The 26,549-nt window shown below is 33.4% G+C and overlaps 5 protein-coding genes across 5 annotated transcripts; 4 read left to right on the top strand and 1 right to left on the bottom strand.

Annotated features, from left to right (window-relative positions):
- Positions 1–58: 58 nt before the first annotated feature.
- LOC142549060 (uncharacterized) lies at positions 59–11,823 on the top strand. Its single transcript, XM_075657805.1, has 12 exons — positions 59–251; positions 415–489; positions 652–702; positions 4,093–4,191; positions 9,158–9,302; positions 9,377–9,824; positions 9,964–10,088; positions 10,228–10,306; positions 11,012–11,144; positions 11,229–11,389; positions 11,462–11,582; positions 11,659–11,823. The coding sequence occupies exons 7-12, from the start codon at positions 10,061–10,063 to the stop codon at positions 11,722–11,724; spliced, it is 588 nt and encodes a 195-aa protein (XP_075513920.1). The 5' UTR covers positions 59–251; positions 415–489; positions 652–702; positions 4,093–4,191; positions 9,158–9,302; positions 9,377–9,824; positions 9,964–10,060; the 3' UTR covers positions 11,725–11,823.
- Positions 1,463–2,037, bottom strand: LOC142549982 (putative methyltransferase PMT14). Its single transcript, XM_075659227.1, has 2 exons — positions 1,661–2,037; positions 1,463–1,544 (listed from the first exon to the last, which is right to left on the bottom strand). The coding sequence occupies exons 1-2, from the start codon at positions 2,035–2,037 to the stop codon at positions 1,463–1,465; spliced, it is 459 nt and encodes a 152-aa protein (XP_075515342.1).
- LOC142549981 (uncharacterized) lies at positions 4,497–6,715 on the top strand. Its single transcript, XM_075659226.1, has 2 exons — positions 4,497–5,382; positions 5,595–6,715. Exons 1-2 carry the CDS (start codon positions 4,497–4,499, stop codon positions 6,713–6,715), a joined length of 2,007 nt encoding a protein of 668 aa, XP_075515341.1.
- LOC142549980 (ATP-dependent DNA helicase PIF1-like) lies at positions 6,857–9,706 on the top strand. The gene is made up of 4 exons (XM_075659225.1): positions 6,857–8,821; positions 8,923–8,993; positions 9,158–9,302; positions 9,377–9,706. Exons 1-4 carry the CDS (start codon positions 6,857–6,859, stop codon positions 9,704–9,706), a joined length of 2,511 nt encoding a protein of 836 aa, XP_075515340.1.
- A 10,534-nt stretch (positions 11,824–22,357) lies between the features above and the next one.
- On the top strand, positions 22,358–22,864 carry LOC142549979 (secreted RxLR effector protein 161-like). Its single transcript, XM_075659224.1, has one exon. The coding sequence runs from the start codon at positions 22,358–22,360 to the stop codon at positions 22,862–22,864; it is 507 nt and encodes a 168-aa protein (XP_075515339.1).
- The last annotated feature ends 3,685 nt before the right edge of the window (positions 22,865–26,549 follow it).

The raw sequence follows: 26,549 nt of genomic DNA, 5'->3' as shown, positions 1-26,549 counted from the left end.
ACTAAGCAAAGAGGGTGTGCTGTCAAGGGAATAGTTCTTGCCTCAGAGGTGTGGTGTCCGGTGCTCTCTCCCCTTCGTTCTTTTCCCCACCTCTTTCCAACCATTCTTCTCACACTCCTTTCGTTGCCCGGCTTGTACGCTGTTAAGCTTCTTCCCAGCTAGCATCCATCTTACCCACACCTTTTTTTGCTGCCTTGCGCGCGTCTTCAACTCTTCTTCTACTTTCCCTCGCCTCGGAAAGCCATATTTCGGTTCGTATTTCCCTTGGCTTTGTTTGATTCGGGTTTTTCGCTCGTGGTTTCCCCCTACCGGATGCGTTTTCTTTTTCGCTTTTTTATGTCTTCGCGTTGTGTAAATTCGAGCGTTCATACTTACATGCCTTCTTCTGCTCTAATCACGGTTTTTTATGGCTAGGGTTTTAAAACAGCGGTCTCCATTCTGCTTATTCACTCCCGTTTGCTCTTCTTCGCTGCGTAAAACGATATTTGGGTATGTGCTTTCTTTGGATTTGCTTGAATATGTTTCTTTCCTTGCGGTTCATTCCCTATTCGACGCGTTCTTCCCCTTGTTTTTTTTACCTTAGTTTTGTGCAAGGTGGAGCTACTGTGTTTATATGTTTTCTTCTGCGCTAATAATTTTTTTTACTTTTAGGCTCCCGAAGCACCGACTGTCACTTTGCCAGGAAGAACACGCGAGAAATAGGTGAGCTATTCCTGCTGTTGTCTTGTTCCTAAAATGGGCTTCTTTCGTATATGGTTTGGTTTGGCAGCCTGCTTGTGTTACTTCCTTTACGTACCATACGTTTTCCTTAAAAAATTTTGCCTTCATTGTTGTATTTATTTGAGATTTTATGCCTATATGCTCTCCTCTGTTTTGTTTAAGGGTTTTAACTTTTACATGTTTTCGCCTTATTGCTCTCCTTTCTGTTCATGAGTGGCTAAAAAAATAACTGAGCTAATTATGTTGTTGGCTTTCTCCTGCAATGAACCGATTGTGTCAATGAGTTTGCTTCGAGATTAGCTTCCCAATGACAGGGGCACAATACGAGGGAACAGGGTTTTTTTCCCCTTGTTTTTCGCTTGCTGTCAGTGGCTTGCGTTTTCCCCCCTCTTTGTCGTTCATATATTAGTTTTAGGCCGCCTATTTTGTCTTTTAGCTTGATCTACTGTTTTTGGTTTTCGGCTTTCCTGATGTTTCACGAACAATATGAGTTGCATGTCAATGTAATAGCTGGATAAATTCTTCGCTGTATTTCCCCTTTTTTTGGTTAAAAAATATGTATTGAGAGGCAATAGCAAATTCATCTGTTATCTTCCACTTTTTAAAACCAGATATTCAAGAAATTAATAGCAATAACAATAATAATTCTGAACATTCCAGTAGAAAAAATTTCAGAGACTACAAACTTCTAAACAATAAAACAAATGTCCATTGTCAAGTAGTTGGGCCAAGTAATTGTTGCTTACTTGTCCAGATATAACTTGAATATGCCATTAGCATGAATGATATCGTAGGTCCTTGGGTAAGTGGAGAACCCTTCACACCTTAAATAATCAACAACAATACAACTTAGCTCCAAATCTAGGAGTTTCCAAACATTTACTGGTTGGATATGCATGTTAAGGTCCGTTTGTTGAATGTGGAAAAGTAGGCAGTGTACCAATCTTGAGATATGTCCATCAAACCTCGCTCGTATATGACACCTAGAGTATTCTTAGCAACATTAGGCACAACATTCATCATCCATAGTTTCAGAGATTCCAATGATGCTACAAATCCTCCAAGACCTGCATTCATATCCATGATGTTCCAATATCTTGCGGTGCCAAGTAACCTATCAATCCTTTTGCACTCGTTTACATGTTTTTCCCAAAGCTTATTATCTTCTTTATACAATTCGGATGTGACTCCAGGAACATCCCCATTTTTTATTCGAGGTGGCACATCAAAAAGCCTGGCCGGAAACCGCTTCAACTCCCCTCCAGTAACTTGATTGTCTCTTTTGACCTCTGGGAAGGGAGTTATGCAAGTTTCCATTTTCTTGTACTTTCCAACACATCATGAAATCTACTATTAAGATTAAATATCTTCGGAGGAAAAATGGTTTCAACATACATAAAGAAATTAGGTAATCCTCTTGACTTCAAGAACACTCAACTCGGCATCACACATGTGTCTCGGTGTCTTCATGTTTATTGATTTTCTTTGAAATTTTTTATTTTTTATGTTGTATAATGCTTATAAAGATGCTCAAATGAACTTACATTTCAGTAAAAAAAACGATAAACTATACCATAAAATCATTTCTAAAATTTTCATATGCACATTGAGGGTGGGAAATTAAAGAAAAAACATATAAATCTCACAATATATTAGAATTGGAATAAATTAACTTAATCATCAAAATAAAACTACTTACATTTATATAAAACGAATAAGCCCTCATTCACCACCATTAAACCCCAAGTGATATGGGTTCAAAACACGAAATTTATAAATTCAGCCAATGAAAACAAAAATATCGTCAAATTCTATTTTTTGCGGTTCATCAAAGCATTCATTCTCGGATAAAGCTTTGGTAACAAACATGCTAACACTTGCTTCTCCAACTGTCATAACAATAGACACTAAAGCAAAATAACAGATGTTGCAAAACAGATTTATAGTGCAAAACGTTCATGATATTTGAGTATTTGTTATTTAGAACCATTTACTTAGTATGCTGAAAAAATAAAAAATAATAAAAAGATATCCCATGAAAGTTTAAACTTTTGAACATATTCAAACTTTTGGACATGTTCATTCCTATCAAGTTATTAGAAAAGAATCATGTCCTGATATTTACCTCTACGGTTTTACCTTTGTGCGACAACTTGTTCTTTTGATTTTGTTGTTTCTGTTCTTTGTTCAATCTCGATAGCTCCCTCTAACTTCTCAGAAGCATCACCAATGTCCTTGTATTCTCCTTATGACTGCTTAAATCTTTTTCCGATCGCTGTCCTACCAGTTTAAAAGCCTATATTTTGCCTTCGAGTGTTTATTTTTTAACCTTGTGAGGTGCCGGTTTTCTTTCTGCTGGGAAGTCGGGCATAGAAATGAGTGAGGTTTTCTTCCTGCTTTCTTGCTCTTGAAAGGAACCTACTTCGTACATTATTTTGTTTTCATATGAATTTTTGGGTTACAGAAATACAAGGGAATTGTTCGTTCTTGTTTGTTTTTGTTTGTCCTCAGTGTTCTGTGTTTAATTTGTCTTGATGTCGCTGTGGCAGTGGTTTGTGATATTTCGTTCTTTTCCAAATTTTGCTTTCATGTTCTGCATGTTTCTGTTTTCTTATGGTTAGCGATTTTTTTGGGTTTCCTGTTTATTTTTTACTACTTCGCTCAACCAGAGACTAATTTGGATTTTATAGAAAGTGTTCAGAGTTTTAGTTTTGCCTGCGAAAGGTTTTTGCGCTAATTGTTTTTTATCTGCAAAATTTGCTTCCGTTGCCTTTGAGGAAATATACCATTTAGGTTATTTTATGGGTTTTTTATTTTTTGGCAAGAAAATGTATACTATTTCCCCTTTTTTGTGGATTTAAAAAAACTGTGAAGCCAGGAGAAAATGTCTTACCGGCCAAAAAAAGGCTAAATGTCGAAATTCAGTGGGACTTTAGAAGTGTAGTTTCTTCGAATATTTAGCCCCTTCAAATCTTTGTTAATTTCTGTTTTGGTGATAGTTATTACATTCGTGTTCTTGCTAATCTCGCTGGTTATAACTTTGTTCCCCAAAAACTTGCTCAGAAACAGCCTCTCTCTAGGCAATCTCACTGCTACAGACACTGTCAGCCAACTTAAGAATTTATGTTTAATTTGTAATTAACATGACTTGTATGCCTGTTGTTTGAACGAATGTCTAAGTAACAGTGGCATAGTGTAGCGCTCCCATCATTTATTGCCAAAAACGAGCTGTTGTTATAATAAATCGGCAACCTATATACTCAGGCTCTCTTTACTATATAGCTTATGACTATAACTCTTTTTGTATGCTTGTGAACTATTTTTTTGTTATTTTACTGCAATCAAACACTTTTTCCTTGTGCGAATATATAGATTTACTTTGGAATTGCTACATTGACCTAGCTGTGTCATCATTGAGAGGCTTCAACAAATAAAACCTATGGCTATTTCTTCCACTCACACTACGTACATGTTTGTTATTTTATTACAAAGTTTTTAGTTCATATTTCAGCGCTTGTGGCCTTTTGCTATATATGTCGGTTTTCCTGTTTATGTTTATTAGCATGCATAGATTTTGATAGTTAGCTTTTGTGCTGCCAAATCATATGCTATATTTCTCTTTTGTTTTTTATTTCCTTTTGTCATAGACAGCTATATCTCACATTTTCTTATATCGGTGTATTGATAGGCTGAAGTTTAGAAGATTTTGATTCTCTTGATACTATAAATTAGCTATAATTCCGCGACAAGAAAAAGAAAAATCAGTAGATATAAACATGACTAAGAACTCTCATAAACGAAAATATGCTTGTCTCAATGATCGTAAGCTAGAAAAAAATATGCAGCGGCGCAAACAAAACAAATCACAAGGTGTGCATGAGCTGGACGTAGAAAATTCTAAGGTTGACCTACTATTATGTATAGCAAGTACTCCAGATGTGCTACCTAATGTGCCGGATTGTAAATATTGTGGTGCTCGGCCCATATATGGCGAATCACCAACATTTTGTTGTTCATCGGGAGAAATAAATCTTTTAAGTTCAGAAATGCCTTCTGATTTGATTCAATTGTATATTGGTAATGACGACGATGCAAAAGAGTTTAATACGTGCGTTCGTAGTTACAATAACATGTTTGCTTTCACGTCAATGGGAGTACATTGTGACGAGAATTTGGCTAGAAGAAATGCTGGAATTTATACATTTCGTGTACAAGGCCAGCTTTATCATTTTATAGACCAATTAATACCGCCAGACAACAAAAACCCAAAAAACCTACAGCTGTATTTCTTTGATACTGAACACGAAACATCAAATCGGGTGTCTGTTAATTCGAAATTTAAGGCAAGCCTTACAGGAAAATTAATTCAAATCTTAACAAAAAATCCGTACGGAAAATTTTTCCGTAGTTTAAATTGTATTGAAAATTTGGACGATTATAAGATTGCTTTGCTTGCTGACCCTGCAACTGATCAAAGGGTTTTTAATAGGCCCATTGTGCCACAAGTTGCTGGAATATGGCTAGAATCTAACGAGGACAATCAACAGATAAGTCAACATATACAAGTGTATCCAAAAAACAATTGCCCCCAAATAATTAAACATTACTTTGGTTGTTATGATCCTTTGCAATACCCTCTTATATTCCCAAACGAAGAATCTGGTTGACATCGAGACATTAAAAGATTAGACCAAACACAGATGAAAATGCATCCTAGGCCAACTTGTAATGGTCAAACCACCAATTGCATAGAAAACGCAACCAGCACAGAATTTTTTATAAACACTGAAGTACAAGGTACCTTTGGTATAAAATTTAAGATCCATTACACATTTTTTATGGCATTTTGGCCTTAGCAATTTTTTTTTTTGTAGCTTCAAAAAAACCCAAGACCCAACGTTCGAAGGTGTCATGCCGTGAATATTATTGTTACAAGTTGCAAATAAGAAATAATGATATGTCCTTCATACTGCATATTGGTAGGCTTTTACAGCAGTACATAGTTGACATGTATATTAAAATAGAAACATCAAGGTTAGAATTTTTTAGAACTTCAGACATGCAAAATCGCTTACGCAATGAGGCCTACAATGGGGTATTGGATGGTATTGCGCAAGGCTGTGAAATAGGTTCTGACATTGGAAAACGTGTAATATTGCCCACTTCCTTCATTGGAGGCCCTAGAGATATGCGTAAAAGATATATGGATGCTATCGCTTTAGTTCAGCGTTTTGGTAAACCTGATATTTTTTTAACAATAACTTCAAATCCAAATTGGCCTGAAATAAAAGCTCTTTGCCTTCCATCTGATGAAATTCACAATAGACCTGATTTAATATCTAGGATTTTTCATGCAAAACTTCGAGTTTTAACAGATGAGCTATTTAAAAAAGATATCTTTGGCCATGTTACTGCGTACACAAGCGTAATAGAATTTCAAAAAAGAGGCTTACCTCATGCCCATTTTCTGCTCATTTTAAATCAGGCGGCAAAAATGTTTCATCCTGAAGCTTTTGATAGAATTGTTTGTGCAGAGTTGCCTGATCCACACTCTAACCCATATTTGTTCTCATTAGTAGTGAAACATATGATTCACGGGCCATGTGGTTTGCTTAATCCAGCATGTCCTTGTATGAAAAAATGTTGTTGCAAATATAGTTACCCTAAAGAATTCTCAGAAAATACTAGATACGGAACGAATTCATACCCGATATATCGTCGTCGAGATAACAAAAAAGTTGTGACTATAAGGGGTGCATCACTTGATAGCCGTTGGGTCGTTCCTTACAGCCCATATTTGCTTGCTAAATTTAATTGCCACATTAATGTCGAAATATGCTCGACAATCCAAGCTATAAAATATATCTACAAGTATATATACAAAGGACATGACAAAATTTTATATAGCTTACATGAAAATGAACAAGAACCCATTGTTGATGAGGCAAAGAATTTCCAATCTGCTAGATGGATTTCACCTCCTGAATCTGCATGACGAATTTTCAGTTTTGATCTTAACCATGTACATCCATCTGTTATATGTTTACCGATTCATTTAGAAAACGAACAAGTTGTGACATTTGCTGCTAATCAATCATTGTTTAGCATTGCTAATAATCCAACAAATAAAAAGACTATGTTAACACAATTTTTCCACATGAACAAATATAATATTTACGCTCAAAAGCTAAATTGCTTGTATGTCGAATTCCCTGAATATTTTACCTGGCACAGTGATTCCAAAGAATGGGAACCTCGTAAAAAGCAGGAGGTCATAGGTCGAATTTTTAGTTGTCGTCCTTCTGACAATGAAAAGTTTTATTTAAAACTGATGTTAATGCATGTCAGAAAGCCAATTTCTTTTAAAGATTTAAGGACAGTCAATGAGGTAATATTCACAACCTTTAGAGAAGCTGCACAAATGTTAGGCCTGATAGAAAATGACAACACTGCTGATATGTGTATCGCAGAGGCTGCTGCTTATCTAATGCCTCATGCTTTGCGCCAATTGTTTGCTACTGTTCTCGTTTTCTGCTACCCAAAAAATCCTATTCAATTATGGTTAAAATACCAGCATTTTCTTTCAGAAGATTTTGCTCAAAACAATTCTTTAACGTCCACTGTAATTAGTCACAGAGTTCTGGACATAATTGACAATTACCTTTACTCCATGGGGAAAAAATTGGACGATTTTTTCCATGTAGACAAAGATGTAAGCCAAAATTTTGATGATAGCTTAGCAAAAGAATTGAAATCTGAACGCGCCATGGAAGATCTATTAGCTATTGATCAATTAAATTTAGAACAAAAAAATGCTTACGATCAAATCTTACATCATGTGCATAATGATCTACCAAATTCTTTCTTCATTGATGGCCCTGGTGGTACTGGAAAAACTTTCCTATATAGAGCTTTGCTTGCTACAATTCGTTCTGCTGGTGACATAGCAATTGCTACAGCAACTTCAGGTGTTGCAGCATCTTTGCTTCCAGGAGGCCGAACTTCTCATTTAAGATTTAAAATTCCTTTAGAAGACAACAATATCAAATCCTGTAGTATTAGTAAACAAAGTGCATTAGCACATTTAATAAAACTAGCAAAACTCATTATTTGGGATGAAGCTACAATGGCTAAGCGGAGTATTATTGAAAAATTCAATGAAATGTTACAAGACATTATGGATTCGAAATTATTATTCGGCGGTAAACTTGTTGTATTTGGTGGAGATTTTCGTCAAACACTGCCCGTTATTCTTAAAAGTACAAAGAGTGATATTATAGATGCTTCCATTGTTATGTCACCATTATGGAATCAGTTAACTAAAATAAAACTCCAAATAAATATGTGTGCCTTGTTTGATCCTCACTTCTCATCTTGGTTGTTGAAAATTGGTAATGGAATTGAAGCTACTAACAAAGACAATGAAATCCAAATCCCATCTCACATAAACATCCCATTCACAGATGACATTACGTCTTTGAATACATTAATAAACATGGTGTTTCCAAACATTACTGATTCTAATGTAGATATCTCTTTATTTGTAAAACGCGCAATACTTACAACAAGAAATGACTTTGTTCACGAAATCAATGATGTTCTTATAAATCTATTTCCTGGCGAAGAAACTACCTACTACAGCTGCGATGAGAACACAAGCAGTTGTGTAATACCAGATCAGGAAGATTTATTCCACTGTTTAACTCCTCAAGGACTTCCTCCACACAAATTAACTGTTAAAATAAATTCACCAATCATGTTGTTACGAAATATTAACCCAACTGAAGGGCTTTGCAATGGTACACGTTTACTTTGCAAGGGTTTTAGTAAAAATGTAATCTATGCGGAAATTTCAGTAGGCACACATGCAGGAAAACCAGCCTTCATTCCTCGGATAACATTACAATCTCCACATGATGATTTTTCATCTATTCCGTTTAAAAGAAAACAATTTCCAGTACGTTTATGCTACACAATGACTATCAACAAAGCACAAAGGCAAACTCTAGATTTTGTTGGCATTTATCTAAAAGAACCAGTTTTCTCACATGGGCAACTATATGTTGCATTATCAAGAGCTAAAAATATGGATCAAGTAAAGGTACTTATTAGACCACCAACGGCATTAGTTCAAAGCGTTAAATGCACTAAAAATGTAGTATACAATGAAGTTTTGGATGTTGCACATGCTTATTGATGCAGGTTAGTTTTTACCTTTCTTATCTTTTCATTAACAAAAGCATTGCGTACAAAAAATTATTGAACATCTATGTGTATCCTTTCAGTCTTTTTAAATGACATTGTTAGCTCTGCAAAAAAAAAAGAAGCCATGTCATAGTCAGCATAATTCGAAAATGGAGGTTTTCCCAAATAAATGTTGCATACTTGCATTATATTTATCCATGAACATTAATTTCTCTAATTTTTTTATATGCAGGCCATTAGAAGAGAAATGTACCACTTTGGCAAATTTGAAGCCAGATATCCGCAACTGGTTTGTTAGAGTATTTGTTTCTGAAAAAACTCCAATTCGTTTCTTAAAATGGGGAAGGCAACAAAAACTTGTTTTCATTGACAAAGAGGTAAGCTACATTTTATTCGTCAGACTAAAAATTACATTGAACATGTTCTTGATGTTATCTATTTACGCCTACAGAATGGAACCATGCAAGGAATTATATATGACCAAGATGTTGAGCAGCTGGACAAATTACTTCAATTATACAAAACATACTACATCGGAAATGCTAAAGTTAAAGAAATAACTAGCAACGCACCATTTTTTGCATCTGCAAAATATCAAATGTTGCTTGGTAGGAGTACATACATAAGGCTTGCAGATGAGGAAGAACAGCTGCCTACTGATAATGCTTATCAATTAACGACATTTGCACAATGTCCTGAACTAGCAGATGTGTCCAACAAACAAATCAGTTACGTTATTCTGCCGATTTTCTTCTTCATCATACAAATACATTATATATAAATTTATTCATGTGGTTCACCATTCCAGACTTATTATGCAGCGTAATCCATGTTTTTCCTCCACGATTCGTTGAGAAGACAAAAAGAAATTGACAAGAATTTGTAGTCGTAAATGAAGAGTAAGTTCCTTCGGTTAGAAAAACTGAATATTACTTGTTCCATTGGAAATTGTTTTTAGGAAAAAGAACATCTACTGCTCTCTTTCATTTTGTTATTGATTATCTAAAACAAAAACTAATTGTTTTCTCTACTTGATAGGCGTAGACCCTTAATTCTCACCTTATGGGAAGAATTCCTCCAGACTGAAGCACTTTTTCTCACGCAGAATGTTCATACTCTTCCTGTAATTTTAGGAATGCGCCTTTCTGTCAACACATTTTACGGTACAATTTAATTAATTTACTTTCACCATATAAAAAGGAAGAATGCTTTTTCCAGAGCTATACATATTGTGCCGTATATTTTTCACTTTTGTACTAAATAGCATTTGCTTTAGCTCGTTTAAATATAATATTGCTGCAGGATTATCCATTGGAACAGTACCAAACAGCACAATCTTATTTGATCCTCCAATACACCAAGCTGACCTACTAAGACAATGGTAATTACTAGCCTCATTAATAACCATGTTTTTTTGTCCATTCAGATTTATTTTCATTAAATTGTGATATATTTGCTATATGACATGAATTTTAAGCTTTAGTTTCCTTGCGATGTACTGTAGATACACTCACAAAATGATTATGTTATCTTTGCACTAAAATAAAGCACAATATCAACAAAAAATTTCAATATGGTACATCAATTTATAACAAGAAAATCCTGAACAAAAATCCATGCTGAATGAACAGTTGACTTGTTGTTTTTGCTTATGTTTTCCTCTGATACAACAATTTATAGCAAACAAATCCTAAGCAATGCTATATGACATGAATTTTAAGCTTTACTTTCCTTGCGATGTACTGTAGATACACTCACAAAATGATGATGTTATATTTGCACTATGATAAAGCACAATATCAACAAAAAATTGCAATATAGTACATCAATTTATAACTAGAAAACCCTGAACAAAAAGCCCGGCTGAATGAATAGTTGACTTGTTGTTTTTGCTTATGTTTTCCTCTGATACATCAATTTATAACAAGGAATTCCTGAGCAAAAAGGCCTGCTGAATCTACAGTTGTCTTGTTGTCTTCACTTGTGTTTTCCTCAAATTTCTGTTTTCGTCTTTTCCCTCATATTTCTTCCTCACATTTACGTTCTTCCATAGCTCTTATAACTAACATAAATTCAATTTTTATAGGTTGCACATCAATAAAGAATATATTGAAAGTGTTGTGTCCCAGAAATTGTATGATAAAGCCAACCAAGAAATAGACCAACCATTTGACTCCCAAATCCGCAAAATCAGTCAAATCCTTAGCCTAAATGAAGTTGTAAGTCTGTATTTATTTATTTATTTATTTATCTAGCTTTGAGGCCAATAAGTAGTTCGATCATATCCACACTTTGTTTTGTAGGTAAAATCCTTTTGGATCAAAGCTAGGATAACAATAAAAAACTCAGAGAATTGTGTTTACTTCCTGGCTTGCCCAGCTTGCTTTAAAGCTTGTGGGGGTGCATACAGATATGAGTTTACATGTTTTTATTGCAATCATACTTTCCCAAGTCCAAAACCCCTGTAAGTAACTAATACACTCTGAAATCATCTACTCATTAAAAACATGGCATCTTTCTTATAATATACGTACAGGTTACGATTCCAGGCAGAATTGTTTGATGGTACTGGGAATTTACATGTTTATGTTGAGAACAAGGAAGCGAGCATGTTGCTATGTATGTCAGGAGAAGACGTAATCGAGGCAGAAGAAAAGGTATATTTTTTACGTATTTAATTCTTGCCACTATAAAATTTCTCATACTTAACAACATTTATCTTATCAACCATAGGAAATGCCTTTTTGTCCTAACTTTTTAATCAAAAGTTACGAGAGTCGCAATTCCTTTTCCAACTAAGAACGTCGTGGAACAAATCGAGAGGGAAAAGTTTCGTTCGAAACACAGTTATCGCGTGCCTACCAGCTTCAGATTCATCATCGGCATCAGCATCACAAAGCTATGAAGATAAAGGTTCAACTTTCAAAGGTGAGGGATTGTTACAGCAGCACGTAGCTTTAACTGAATCCCAAGAAAGCAGCTATGCAATGCAAGAAGAGCACTTCGAGATAGACCTTAAAACCCAGCATGCCAGCATAACAGGTAAGCGAAGATTAGAATCCAAAGAGAAAGTATTGAGTGAAAGCTTAAAACATGGTAAACAAGACTGAGACACAGGTGTAGATGTTAATGTCTAGCATGTATATTAGTATCTATGCTTTTTTGGGTTATCTCCAAAAAATTGCTGTTTTTTTACATAACATTTATAGTATGGTATTTCTTTTAAATCTCTGGCAAAAGCCAAATTCCCCCACCCAAATCGTTAAAAAATGTATACACATCGACATTTTCAAAATAATACAGCCACCTACAAAATAATTTAAAACCTACAAATCATTTAAATTAAATTTAATGATGCCATGTTATGCTGCATCATAGCCAAAACTTTCCAGCCTTATTATATATATAGCGTAGCTATTTTACTCTCAGCTGCAATTAAATAGTATTGTATTATTTTTGTAAAGCAAACAAAATACCAACCGCTTCAATGTTTAGTCAACTCAAACAAATCAAAAAAACAAAAACCAATTTACGATTACAAAAAAAAACATATCTTCGACACCACATTATACACACCTACCTCATCCCCTTACACTTGTCAATTGTTAAACATAGTTAATCTATTTTTATTGAGGTGGCTCAAAATAAGCACCACATGTGTCATAGTTTATCTATGACTCATCCTAACACATACACTTTATATAACATCATTTGCCTTCTTTTACATTACGGCTAACTATCCAAAAATCCCTACACTTTCTCCTCAAAGTTTAGAATTACTTTTTTAAATCCAACTCTAATGGAAAACAACCGCTACTGTGAATGTATCGACTGCAGCCAATGCTACTATAATTTTCTATTTGAAAAGGAAGTCGAGGAATTAATGAAAAGGCTTTTCTCGAACCCAGTATGGGCCATCATCTTCCGAAGAGCACTTAATATGGAGTCAAAGCTTTCTCTTCTAATAGACTATGCAGCCGATATCGAGACAGAACTGAATCTCAACATTATCCGTCAAGCACAGTATGTACATTGAGTAAATAGTTAACATTTATCTTATGTACTGATAATAGTTCATTTGCAAAAAAAAATTAATATGGGATTGCTACAAACTCTGAATAAAATTCAATAAAACATTTATTCATAATACTTATTTTTACCTCACTCTTTACATCGGTTTAAGTTATTTTTTTCAGTGCATAACTAGATTTTATTCATGTCACTAACATGTTGTATTTCCTCCCTGATATATCCATTCCCAACTATTTAAGTATGTAAATAAGTTACAATATTACTCACAATTACCTAATGCATGATATGTCTAGCTCGTTCTTAGTTTTGATCACATCCTACTATTTACAAGATTTGCTATATAGATATATTTAAAAAAACAATAAATAATATTAGTTTTCAAAATATATTAATATTTAGATTCAAATACATTCAAATAGTTATGTTTGCAACGATAGTAAAAATTTAAACAAGTTAAATGATTTGTTCTCCCAAATTATTTCATTCTCAATCTTTAACATGATATACTTAAAGTTTCTAAACAATATCGTTCGTATTTATTTAACTTTTTATAATTGGATCTCAACCAAAATGCTACAAATTAACTAACTTTATTAACGGGTTTTTTTTGCAGGTCCAGTGCAACAGCTGAAGACCAAGAATGAAACAAACGCGTGATACATCGAAAATAATTAAACTTTTAATGTTTTCTAAATACGTGCTACTCACGAAAAAAACATAATATATGTATAAATTATTATATTGTTATAATATCTACACTTTACTCCTACTCTGTACATATACTTTAGCTGACCAACATTTTCTTTTCAACCACAGTGTGTTAGTCAGTATGCAACAAAAAAAAATCATATATTGCACAACATATCTGGGCAAACACCTCAAATATTGAGGTTCGCCCACCTAGTACAAAGGAACGCAGCAATCCAGAGATGACTCGCCAATGGGAGATCGAAACATGGATAAAGAAAAAGTCAATTGCATTTATTGCAATTTTGTATGACGATCATATCAACTTCGAACATAATTATTGTTAGGATATTTTAAATTTAATATAAATGAAAATTAAAAAAACAAACGGGTAAAATATGGAAACAAAAAAATCGAAGAAAAAGTCGATCAATCCAAAAGAAGAACATTCAAATTCATTTTGAATTTTTTCTTTATTCTAAAAAACGAGCTTACAAAAATGAGCTTTAATTCATTTTATGGTTATGAAACTTGTGATGTGTAAAACTATTATCACAAACTGAAAGTCGTTATGAGACAATTGTCATATTTCGTGAACATCATGTGCGGGGCAAACTTATCTTATGGACAAATAATTTTTTCTTTTCTTCAAATATGGTCCTACGATGATTTAAATCGAGTTTATTTAAAAAATATCTAAAATATACATATTTATCAATACACATGAGATCGTTGATTCACTCGACCATTCATTCTGCATAATCATTCAAATCGTAACATATATTTAGTAGTCTATGATAAACGAAATAAGATAAAATCAGGGGAACCTAGAATGTATCCTAGAATTATGCTCACAAAATTCCAGCATAAAACACATATATTCTTGGCATTTAATTTTTTAAATAAATTAACTTTATTATTTAAAAATATGACAAAATTTTTAATTTATATATATTATTTTGGTATTTCGATATATACTGAGAATTTTAAACTTCGTACTGTTGCCGTACCGAATATTTCAGTATCGATATCATAGCGTGCCGAAAATTTCAATAAATTCGATATTTTTCGATACGACAACCTCAATATATCGAAAATCCAATGTTTTTTTAACGACCGTATGCATAAGAGATGAAAATATGCCAAATTTTGGGTATTTGACTGTAATAAGCATATGCACTATAATGAGACTGCGTGTATATCACCCAACCTATCACACTTTGATTAAAAGCACAAATTAGTGCGGTTAATCCGATTACGCAAATAAATCAATTTTTTTAAAAAAATATCTATATAATATTATATAATGTACCCCTCATTGATATTTTAACTGCTATGTGGAACAATAAATATTTTAAAAATTCTAAATTTTAGTCGCATTACTACTTAGGAGGTCACTTTCTCTGTCCCTGAACTTAATAATAATTAGCATTTTTTTTACTCGTTGTGTGTCTGTAAATTTTTTGTAATTATTTAATTTATATTGAAATGGGGATATCTTTTAACTTAATAATAATTAGCGTTCATTTGTATGTGTTACGTGCTTGTAAAGTTTTTTAATAATTAATTTAATTTATATTGAAATGAGGATCATATCATAATTGTGAAAAATATTGAAAGATTAAACCATGATTTTGAAATAATGAATTATATAAATATAGAAAAAATAAAATTAATAAAATGTGTTAATGAACTTTCAATCTATTGTTTAAGAAACAAGTGTTTTATCTACTAAGAAACAAGCATTTTGTATTTAAAAATTTACAATTTATTAATATGTTAGTTTTAGGGACATTTGGAAATATTTTAAAAAGTTTATTTAAATTATTCACTCATCTCCCTTTATTAATTGTATAGATAATAATAATAATAATAATAATAATTACAGAAGTAAGGGAAATTTTTTTGGTTAATTAATTTGTGTAATTTTGAGTTTTGTTTCAAGTTTTGGTTTTTGTACACTAACTTCTTTTTCTTTTGTTTTATATCTGTTTTGGGTTCAATTGTTGACGTGACATTAGATAATTGACTAAATCAAACAAATTTTAAAGTTATTCTAGCATTTTTCGATTCCATGCCACTTGTTACGTGGGATTTATCCAATATCACGTAAACAATTAAGTCAAAATAACTTAAAATTATTGTACCAAAACAAAATCTTGTAAATTTAATAAACAAAAACTCAAAATTAAACAAATTGATGAAGCGGCAAAACTATTTGCTCTAATAATAACATACGTTTTTTTTTATGGAAATGAGCTGCCCATGATATCCCTTTGGAATCTCATTGCGGTTAACGTTGTTGTTGTTTTTTTTTTCCCCTAAATATAAAAAAGTAGTTTAAAGTTGTTTTTTAATTAATATAGTAAGTAATAATGACAATTCGTTTGTGGGTTATTAATGTTATTACTATTTAATTAGTGCGATGCATAATATGATATTATTAAAAATTATGAAAAATAATAGATATTTAAATTAAAAAAATAATATAATTATAAAAAATAAAAATAAAAACTATTTTTTCGCTAAGTTTAAAAAAAATTCTTAAATACAACGCATGCCGATTAATTTTTTGACTAATAATCACTATCATATATCAAAATTTTAGAATGTGTTAGCCTAAGGCAATGACATGATGCTTATCGTGTTTAGTGTTTGGATGTCGACCACCAACCTTAATACATATTTAATTCTTTAATTTTCGAGAAGCTATAATTATTATTTTTTAACATGTGATAAAAAAATATTTTTAAATCACATTCAATAAAAATAATGAGAAATATTTTTTAAAAAATTCAGTAATTTCGTCTAAATCTACATTCACAAACAATTTTGTGACATGACACGTGTTTGACAGATTTGAATGACAACAATAATTATTTCATCAATATCTTTATTCAAACGGATTGTGATTTTATCTACAAAATCACTTCATAATATACATAACAATCTATTATTTCGAAACAAAAATGAAACATGTGAACATTAGTAAAATTATATATAAATCAGAAAAGTTATTTTATTAACCTTTACTATGTGTATTCCAAACAAATGTCAATAAATTTTTTAAGGTGTCTTCTAATAAGATGCGTGCTTTCTTTAGAATTGGTTTAATCATTTCAATTACGGGACATTTTATACTATAATATATCTGTGAACTTTGTAATATAGAAGAAAATTATCACATTAGTAATACGTAATAATTAAAATTTTGTACAAATAGAAGAATAATATTTTTTAATTCTCGATCATGAAAGACATATTTCAAACTCAATGTCTCGTTGTTTCCATACGTAGGTAGTTCATAACAACGAACAAATCTAAATCTAAACGAACATTACATCTTGAAAAGATTCAACTCATATATGGTGCTGAAAAGAATAGTCATTTCAGAATTAAATTTTGGAGTAGATAAATTTAGTTAGATAGATAGAATAAAATTGGTTTATAATATAATACACAATATTGCATTATTTATAATTTAAAATTCAAATAACACATCTAAGGGACAAAAATTATACATTGGATGCTTTTGACAGAATTATACCATACATTAACTATTTCAAATTATGGAAACCTTGAATTGCATGTATTGGGTGTTAAACATATCTGATTATTGAGGGTAATTTACATGTTTATTGAGAGTAATTTAATGTCCTTTTGAAACTCTTTTGAATCTATATCTTTTAATTTTCTTGTGCTCTTTTATTTGAATTTTTAAGAAGACTTATTTTAATTTTTAAGAAGACAATTCAAAATATACAATATACATATGGTTTTGGAATAAAACTATAATACTTTAATTCTTTCAAATTAAGGTAATTTTGAAATAATATGCATTTGAGATAAAAAATTTATGATTATTAAATGATAATTTAATGTTCATTGGAAAACCTTGTGATAACTTTGAACACTCAACCAATTTTATTTTTTAAAAAATTAAATAAAATAATTAAATATTATATTTCTTTTTTAGTAAATAATTTGGGCAGGAAATTATTGAAAATATCAAAATGTATTTTTTAATGATTTACCTCACGAATGATACTGAACATTGCAATAATTTGTATTTTAAATTTATTTATACAGTTTTTAATTAGATTGATTGATATAATCAATGCAAAAATTTTAATATAGTTTACGTTTTCAATAGAGTTTAATTTAAATAACATATAATACATAAATTACATTTGAATTAATATAAAAGTTAATTAAATTCAAAATTGAATTAAATGAATTAATATAAGCAATACAAACAATAATTGAAGTGAATATTTATTGCCGTACACACATGTCAATATTCATAATGTATCTTTTTTTAAAAAAAATTAAATATATCATAATAACACATATTATATCACAAATTAAATTGATTATCATTTATTGCAGTACATATATTTCAATATTAATGATATATCTTTTCGTTTTTAGAAATATCGTTTTTACGAAAAATTACTATATTTAATAAAAATTCTTTATATATATATATATATATATATAGATTTTCTTAGGCACGTGGGGACTTTCAAATGAAATGAGTCATATTAATACACGTGGAACAGGTGATTCATGCTTCTTTGACCTTTAAAGAACAAGTGGAACAGGCGATCCATGCCTCTTTGACTTTTAAAGCCACGGGTACAAAATTTTAGATCTGCGTCACTCGTCCTGTCACTCATATCACATTGTTTAACCAATTAATGATATTATTTTAATATATATATATATATATATATATTAAAATAATATATATTAGTTACGAAATATTAATAATATATATTCTTTTACTTTTTAAATTGCAATATAGTATTTAAGGATTCCAATGTTGTAAAGCTTGATTAAGTTCCCATTAATAGAATTACTTATATTTTTTTCTCAAAAAAAAAAAAGAGGAAAGAAGTAGAAGTGCAAAAATAATGGAGAATTGATTTCTAAATTCCAGTTGTTACCTAAATTTAATAATATATGTGTGGGACTCGCAAGACCGGTTTCAGTGCGGGTTCGGATCTATCCATATAACCAGCCCTCGACCCAACAGCGTAAGCTGTCTCCAAAATTGCTCAGTCCAAATATCCTATTTGGATCGATTGTAAACACAACCAGAGAATGTTGACATCTGCGACGAAGCCCTTGGTAAACAACCAAACTTCTCTGAATCATACATGATCTCTGTTAAATCAGTGGCTGAGATTTCATCTTGACAAGAGGGAATAAGAGGGAATATACTAGATATAGCAGTTATAATGTATTCTTCTTGTATATAAAAGTCTTCCCTTCAATAATTGAGGTGTACCAACTGTATTCTTGACTCAGAAAGTGAAATAAGAATTCTTTTTCTTCTACACTTCTTACTCTCATTCTCTCACGTAGCACACACGAAAGAGAAGACAAGTTCTTCTCGTGATCACCAGTGAATCACGCCTCAACTACAAGTTCAACAATTGGTATCAGAGCCAGGTTAGTTCCGACGTGTTCTTCATTAGGAATGGGGTCTTCGAAGTATGACATTGAGAAATTCACGGGAAAGAACGACTTCGGTCTATGGCGTCTCAAGATGCGAGCCCTACTGGTTTAACAAGGTCTCGAGGAAGCGCTGGAAGGAGAAAATAAATTCTCATCTACGCTATCGGCTGAAAACAAGAAAAATATTCTTGATAAAGTCCATAGCGCTCTGATTCTTTCTTTGGGAGACAAAGTGCTACGAGAAGTCTCTAAGCAGAAGACGGCAGCCGAAATTTGGCAGAAGCTTCAGCACTTGTACATGACAAAGTCATTGGCCAACAGATCTAAAGCAGAAATTGTATACATTCAAGATGACTGGAGGAAGATCTTTGGAAGATCATTTGGACGATTTCAATAAGATCATCTTGGATCTTGAAAATATTGAAATCAAAATTGAAGATGAAGATCAGGCACTCCTCCTCCTCCGATCACTGTCCAGTGAGTTTGATAATATATCAGACACATTGATGTATGGAAGGGATTCAATTACACTTGAAGAAGTATAGGCTGCCCTTTTTTCAAAGGAATTAAAGAAAAAATCAGAGGAAGTAGACGAGTCAAGAAGTGAGGGACTCAATGTCAGAGGAAGAAATAAGAAAAGGGATCAAAGATTTAGGAACACTTCAAGATCGAAATCTAAGGATAAAAGGAAGTGTTTCGTGTGCAAGAGAGAGGGTCATCTTAAAAAGGATTGCCCAGATCTAAAGCAATATAATCTGGTCAAGAAGGGTGATCGTGGAGATGCTGAAGTAGCCTCTGAAGGGTATGAAAGTGCTGAAGTCCTTTGTGTCTCAGATGACAGGATTACTCAAGAATGGGTATTGGATTCAGGCTGTTCCTTTCACATGTGCCCTCAGAAGAACTGGTTCACTTCGTATAAATCTTGTGATGGAGGACAAGTACTGCTGGGGAACAATGAGTCATGTAAAGTCACTGGCATCGGATCCATAAAACTCAAGCTTAGAGATGGGACAGATAGGGTTCTAACAGATGTGAGATATGTACCAAAACTAAAAAAGAACCTAGTGTCTTTGGGAATGTTGGATTCCCACGGCTTTTGCTGTAAAATTGAAGGTGGAGCCCTTAAAGTCTTGAAAGGTTAATTGATAATAATGAAAGGAAGACTCGAGAATGGGCTATACTTGCTGCAAGCCAAAGTGGTCACTGAAGAAGCAAGTGTTGCAACAGAAGCAAATTTCACTAAGGGACAGATTTGGCACATGAGACTTGGTCATATCAGTGAAGTAGGCCTCAAGGAATTGAGTAAACAGGGTCTTCTCGAAGGTGATCAAATATCAGAATTTGAGTTTTGTGAACATTGCATATATGGCAAAGCAAAGAGACTCAGATTCGCCACTGGAATTCACAGAACCAAGAGCATACTTGAATATGTTCATAGTGATTTGTGGGGAGCTACAAAGGTGCCCTCACAAAGTGGTGCTAGATACTTTTTATCACTCATTGACGATTACTCAAGAAGAGTTTGGGTTTATATACTAAAGCACAAAAGTGATACATTTGTGCATTTCAAAGATTGGAAGGTTTTAGTTGAAACCCAAACTGGAAAGAAAGTTAAGACACTTTGGACTGATAATGGCTTGGAGTTTTGTTCAGAAGAATTTAAGCAATTCTGCAAACTAAATGGCATCCAGAGGCATCTCACTGTAAGAGGAAACCCACAACAAAATGGTTTGGCAGAAAGGATGAACCGAATCATTATGGAAAAAGTGAGATGCATGTTGTCAAATGCATCCCTGCCACTAAGTTTTTGGGCAGAAGCTGTATCCACAGCTGTACACTTGATCAACAGGAGCCCATCTACTGCTACAGAGTTTAAAACTCCTATGGAAGTGTGGTCAGGACATGCACCAAATCTCAAATATATCAGAATTTTTGGTTGTGTTGCCTATGTGCATATGAACCAGGGAAAGTTGGAGCCAAGATCGATAAGATGTATGTTCCTCGGTTACCAAGAGGGAGTTAAAGGCTTCAGGTTATGGTGTAATGAGAAGGGTCAGTCCAAAATAATCATTAGTAGAGATGTCGTGTTCAGGGAAACTGAGATGTATCACTCACCTGCTCCTAAGATGAATGAAGAAGATTCTGGAAAAAATGAGGAAATTCATTTTGAGGTGGAGCAATCAGGATTATCCCAAGATGATGATAATGATCAACAAGGAGAAGCTCAAACTGATCACCAAGTCGAAAATGATTATTTGCTTGCAAGAGATAGGACCAGAAGAAATATTACATCACCTAAGAGGTTTGGATATGCTGACATGATTGCATTCGCTCTTATGGCAGCATCTGAAACTGAAGAAGAGCCAATGTCATTCAAAGAGGCAATGAGCAGCAGCAACTCTGATAAATGGCTAGATGCAATGAAAGATGAAATGAGGTCCTTAGAGAAAAACCAAACATGGGTTTTGGTTAAAAGACCTCTGGGACAGAAAATGATAGGTTGCAAGTGGGTGTTTAAGATCAAAGAAGCTATTCCAGAAGTTGAGAATGCAAGATTCAAAGCAAGGCTAGTGGCTAAGGGGTATTTACAAAGTGAAGGAGTGAATTACAATGAAGTGTTTTCCCCTGTGGTTAAACACAACTCAATCAGAATGATACTGTCCCTAGTAGCAAATGAGAACTTGGAGCTGGAACAGCTTGATGTAAGAACAGCCTTCTTGCATGGTGATTTAGAAGAAAATATTTTTATGAATTAACCTGAAGGCTTTACTAAAGCAGGGGAAGAAGGGAAGGTGTGTCATTTAAAGAGGTCCTTGTATGGACTTAAGCAATCCCCGCGCCAATGGTACAAAAGGTTTGACACTTATATGATCAAAGTTGATTTTCTCAGATGTGAATTTGACAATTGCGTTTATTTCAAGAGAAGTAAAAATGGAATTGACATTTATTTATTACTTTATGTAGATGATATATTAGTTGCATCTAAGTGTCAAACTGAAGTAGAGGTGACGAAACAACTATTTAAGAGTGAGTTTGAAATGAAAGAGATGGGGCCAGCTAGTAAGACCCTTGGTATGGAAATCAAGAGAAATAGAGATACAAGTAAACTCTTTATTTTACAAAGAACTTACATTGAGAAGGTGTTGAAGAGGTTTAGGATGGATAACTCCAAACCAGTCCAAACCCCTATGGCTCAACATTTTAAATTGTCACTTAAGGATTCTCCTGAAACTGAAAAGAGGTGCAGTACATGGAGAAAATCCCTTATGCTAACGCTGTGGGTAGTCTTATGTATGCCATGATTTGCACCCGTCCTGACCTTGCCTATGCAGTAAGTCTGGTCAGTAGGTATATAAGTAAACCAGGCAGGAATCACTGGGAGGCAATGAAGTGGATTTTTAGGTATCTCAGGGGAACACTTGGAGTGGGATTGCTGTATGGAAAAAGAAAGGAGAGTACAGAGGTTATTGAAGGTCATGTAGATGCAGATTATGCTGGTTGTTTGGACTCAAGGAGATTGTTGACATGCTATGTGTTTAAATATCATGGAAATGTGGTGAGTTGGAAGTGTAACTTACAGCAAGTAGTGACACTATCTACTACAGAGGTTGAGTTTATAGCTGTTACAGAGGTAATCAAGGAAGCTTTGTGGATAAGTGGGATGGTTGCAGAATTAAAGCCACAAGAGACTGCAATAGCTAAGGTGTATTGTGACAGTCAGTGGGACTCACCTAGCCAAGAACCAAGTTTATCATGAAAGAACTAAGCACATTGATGTCAAGCTCTATTTCGTAAGAGAGGTAATCTCAAAAGGGAAGGTGAAGCTGGAGAAGATTTCTACGAGTGAGAATTCAGCGGATATGTTAACTAAATCCTTACCTGGTTCAAAGTTCAGATATTGCACAAGGTCACTGCATCTGGAGGAAGATGAAGATCTAGCCAAGGTGGAGAATTGTTAAATCAGTGGCTGAGATTTCATCTTGACAAGAGGGAATAAGAGGGAATATACTAGATATAGCAGTTATGATATATTCTTCTGGTATATAAAAGTCTTCCCTTCAATAATTGAGGTGTACCAACTGTATTCTTGACTCAGAAAGTGAAATAAGAATTCTTTTTCTTCTACACTTCTTACTCTCATTCTCTCACGTAGCACACACGAAAGAGAAGACAAGTTCTTCTCGTGATTACCAGTGAATCACGCCTCAACTACACGTTCAACAATCTCATTAAAGTCTCTTACTACTAACCATGACAACATTTTAAGCTCTGTATACCTGGTATTCATTTAAGTATTTTCCATGTTATGAAATCCAACTTTATGCAGGGGCAGAGCCAAAGGCTCTTATACCCGAGCTTTAGCCCGGGTGACCCAATTTTTTTTTTAAAATTATATGTAAATTTTATATAATTTTGGAATAATATAATATTAATCCGGGTAGATTAATTTAATATATTAAAAAATTATAGAGTTTAAAATTTTAGCTATGGCTCCGCCACTGACTTCATGTACACCTGGTATTCATAGAACCGTTGTCATTGACCCTAAAAAAACGTTCAAAGACAACGGTTTTATCATTGACCCTAAAAATCGTTGTCGATTACCCTAAAAAGACGACGGTTCACAAAAATCGTTGTCGTATGTGCGTTGTTGTATGCAGAATTTCTTGTAGTGTCTCTTCAAACTTACATCCATATCTCTTTGGTAACTAAAATTTTGTTTAGCAGAAGTTATTGGAGAAGTTTTATATGGACTTCCAGAATTACTCTTGAATATCTCCTTTACCATTATCTTCTAATTTTTTTTATGAATGTTAGGAGCTACATTCATGACTGAATTAATAACAATACCCTATGTCGAACCTATCTTCTTCAAAGAAAGAACTTGCTCTTTCTCTGGAGAAGAAATTATCTGCTGATTGGAAACAAGCACTAATAATGCATCATCTTATGTATAGCTTTTATCTCGGGAAGACATTGTTCCGATTGGATTCATATTGGATCGAACCTTACCCATATTGCCATTTAAGCCAACCTCTTCTTGAGAGAGCCCGTCTGAATCACTATTGTGAGTAGAATTAGACTTTGAGGAATGTATTGCCCGCTCCCCTGAGACAGACAAGGCTCTAAGAAAATTACCAAACTTAAGTTCAGAACCTTACCTCTCAAGAAAAGCACAACCTCGATTTAAAACATAAATTAGGTAGCATCTCATATACAACAATAATCCAAATACCTTGCCTCAGAGGCTTAGTATTTTTCATAGAAATTCATATCCTCGCGTACATTCCCGTACATTGCCAATTGTCTTCCTCATCTACTTCATGAACACTTCCAATTTTTGAACCAACGGTATGAAGAATGATCGAATGCATGAATGCTAATGTAACCATCCTTAACATTTAATAGCATTTAACTTGTGTAAACTGATTAATTGATATAAGAAGAATCAATTCTTGCATATATCAGTTCAATTATGATAAGAACTGAACTGATAACAGCTCGAACTGATCAAATCAGTTTGAAACAAATGTTAAACAGTTAAGTACAAAAGATATATTTATGGATGTTCGGAGACTTCAACTGCTCCTATGTCACCCCTTCTACCACCTCGGGTAGGTTCCACTAGAAGACTTTGATTTATACAACACCTTGTATAAACCCACTCAACTTAGGACTTACCCTACTGGCTAACTGAACTCCTAGCCTAGACTGAAGGCAGCATCTTTCAGCAAACACTTGTTTAATGTCTATGTGTTAAAGACTACATACACAAGTTTATTGTCTTTGTGCAAGACTCACTCAGCTAGTCAATAAGCTCAACTCTCTGTAAATGTGAGTGATGGTGTGTGTGCGTGTGTGAGAACTAAACTATGAAACACGACACACCGAGAATTTTGCTTCTATACTAAGCAATTGGCATGCCCTGTTTCTCTTTTGAACTTCACACACTTCTTGTTCTTGTTTTCACTGATCTTCATCTTTTATTTATAGGCACAAAGCTTGATCATACAATGAGACTCAATTATTGTATTCGTTGCATTTTGAATCCATTATTCGAAATTTGTCTTGTACTTTCCGACATCCATTATAGAACATTTTGGCTTTAAGCACTATTGCAACGTCTATTATTGTCCTTTGATTGAACAAAAGATTTTTCTTAGTGCGCACAGTTGGATTCCATTGAGCAAACTTGTCGTGTTCTGCAAACTGATTGATTCCTAACTGATGTTCTGAACTGGTCAGTTGAACTGATTCAGTGAAATCAGTTGACTCGTCAGTTGAACTGATTTCATTACTTCAGTTGAACTGGTCAGCTGAACTCTTCATCAGTTGAGCTCTTAATCAGCTGGTGGGGCTTTTGAAGGTCTTCTACTGAACTACCTATCAGCTGGACAATCAGTTGAACTGGTATTTTGGTATTTCAGTTGAACTGGCTAAGTTTGGGCTAGACTTGTCAAATTGGGTCGGGCCCGTCGGGCTGACCCACCCCTCTATAAAAATTGAGCGGATTGAGTTGATAAAATAGCTGTCCGTTTGGAGGCGGGCCAAATGGGCTGAGCCCGTTTGGGTTGCGGGCCAAGATGGGTCGGGTCTAAATGGGGCGGGTTGGCCCGTTAAATTAGGATAGAATTTTATATTTTTAAGTTTTAATATTAAAATTCCGCTATTTATATGCTAGTATTTTTTTATGTCTTTTTATATCAATTTAAATCAGTCTAAAAATTAGTTAAATGCTAGTTAAGTACCAGTCATGTTCCCTTTATATACACATGCATCGGCACTCTATTCCAGATTTTTTTTAAGAATTATGTTATTTAAATATGTTTATAATCAATCATATTACTTAATTTATTAGTTTCATGTGTATCTGTGCATCTTTACACATGATTTATTTTTCTATAATAAAAAATAATAACTAAATCAATATGATATATTTTTCAAGTAATTTTTTGCAAATTGCGATTGCACATTAATTTTTTAAAACATTAATCAATTGTTTCATGAAATATAATTTAATTGTTATATTAATAATAGTTATTATTAATTTAGAGTTAAAAAATCATTTATTAAGATGTTATGTATATTTCAACAGAACTTACGTGTTTTTTCTCATAAAATATACTTCTTTTATATATTTTAAATGTAATGATATACTAAATTTATTAGTATTTTTTTCTTAAAAAATAAGCGGGTCGGTCCGTCTAACCCCCGACCCAAAATGGTTTGGGCTGGGTTGGTCATTTAGAGGCCTGCCCCGCCTAATGTCGGATTGCGGCATGTGGTGGGTTGGCCCGCCCCGCCAGCCGTTTTGACATGTCTAGTTTGGGCGATCAATTGAAGCTTTCAGTTTGCGTCTCGATAGCTTCAGTTTTGGCTCGATAACTGATCAGTTCGAATCCTGATCAGTTCCAGTTTCTGGCACTTAGATAAAATTATTA

This window comes from Primulina tabacum, chromosome 6, assembly GCF_025594145.1.
Source record: "Primulina tabacum isolate GXHZ01 chromosome 6, ASM2559414v2, whole genome shotgun sequence".
Lineage (NCBI taxonomy): Eukaryota > Viridiplantae > Streptophyta > Magnoliopsida > Lamiales > Gesneriaceae > Primulina > Primulina tabacum.
The sequence above is the reverse complement of the archived record's forward strand: the minus strand, read 5'-3'. Positions and strand labels throughout refer to the sequence as shown.

What these genes read in the sequence shown, in the direction of transcription:
- LOC142549979 (XM_075659224.1), top strand. Translation starts at nt 22,358, where the DNA reads ATGGAGAAAATCCCTTATGCTAACGCTGTGGGTAGTCTTATGTATGCC.
- LOC142549060 (XM_075657805.1), top strand. Translation starts at nt 10,061, where the DNA reads ATGCGCCTTTCTGTCAACACATTTTACG. An exon ending in TTCCCAAGTCCAAAACCCCT is followed by an intron (nt 11,390 to 11,461) that starts GTAAGTAACTAA and finishes ATATACGTACAG; the next exon opens with GTTACGATTCCAGGCAGAAT. An exon ending in TAATCGAGGCAGAAGAAAAG is followed by an intron (nt 11,583 to 11,658) that starts GTATATTTTTTA and finishes TATCAACCATAG; the next exon opens with GAAATGCCTTTTTGTCCTAA.
- LOC142549982 (XM_075659227.1), bottom strand. Translation starts at nt 2,037, where the DNA reads ATGGAAACTTGCATAACTCCCTTCCCAGAGGTCAAAAGAGACAATCAA. An exon ending in ATGGACATATCTCAAGATTG is followed by an intron (nt 1,545 to 1,660) that starts GTACACTGCCTA and finishes TGATTATTTAAG; the next exon opens with GTGTGAAGGGTTCTCCACTT.
- LOC142549981 (XM_075659226.1), top strand. Translation starts at nt 4,497, where the DNA reads ATGACTAAGAACTCTCATAAACGAAAATATGCTTGTCTCAATGATCGT. An exon ending in ATTCCCAAACGAAGAATCTG is followed by an intron (nt 5,383 to 5,594) that starts GTTGACATCGAG and finishes TTTTTTTTGTAG; the next exon opens with CTTCAAAAAAACCCAAGACC.
- LOC142549980 (XM_075659225.1), top strand. Translation starts at nt 6,857, where the DNA reads ATGTTAACACAATTTTTCCACATGAACAAATATAATATTTACGCTCAA. An exon ending in AAAATATGGATCAAGTAAAG is followed by an intron (nt 8,822 to 8,922) that starts GTACTTATTAGA and finishes TTATTGATGCAG; the next exon opens with GTTAGTTTTTACCTTTCTTA. An exon ending in TTGTTTTCATTGACAAAGAG is followed by an intron (nt 9,303 to 9,376) that starts GTAAGCTACATT and finishes TTACGCCTACAG; the next exon opens with AATGGAACCATGCAAGGAAT.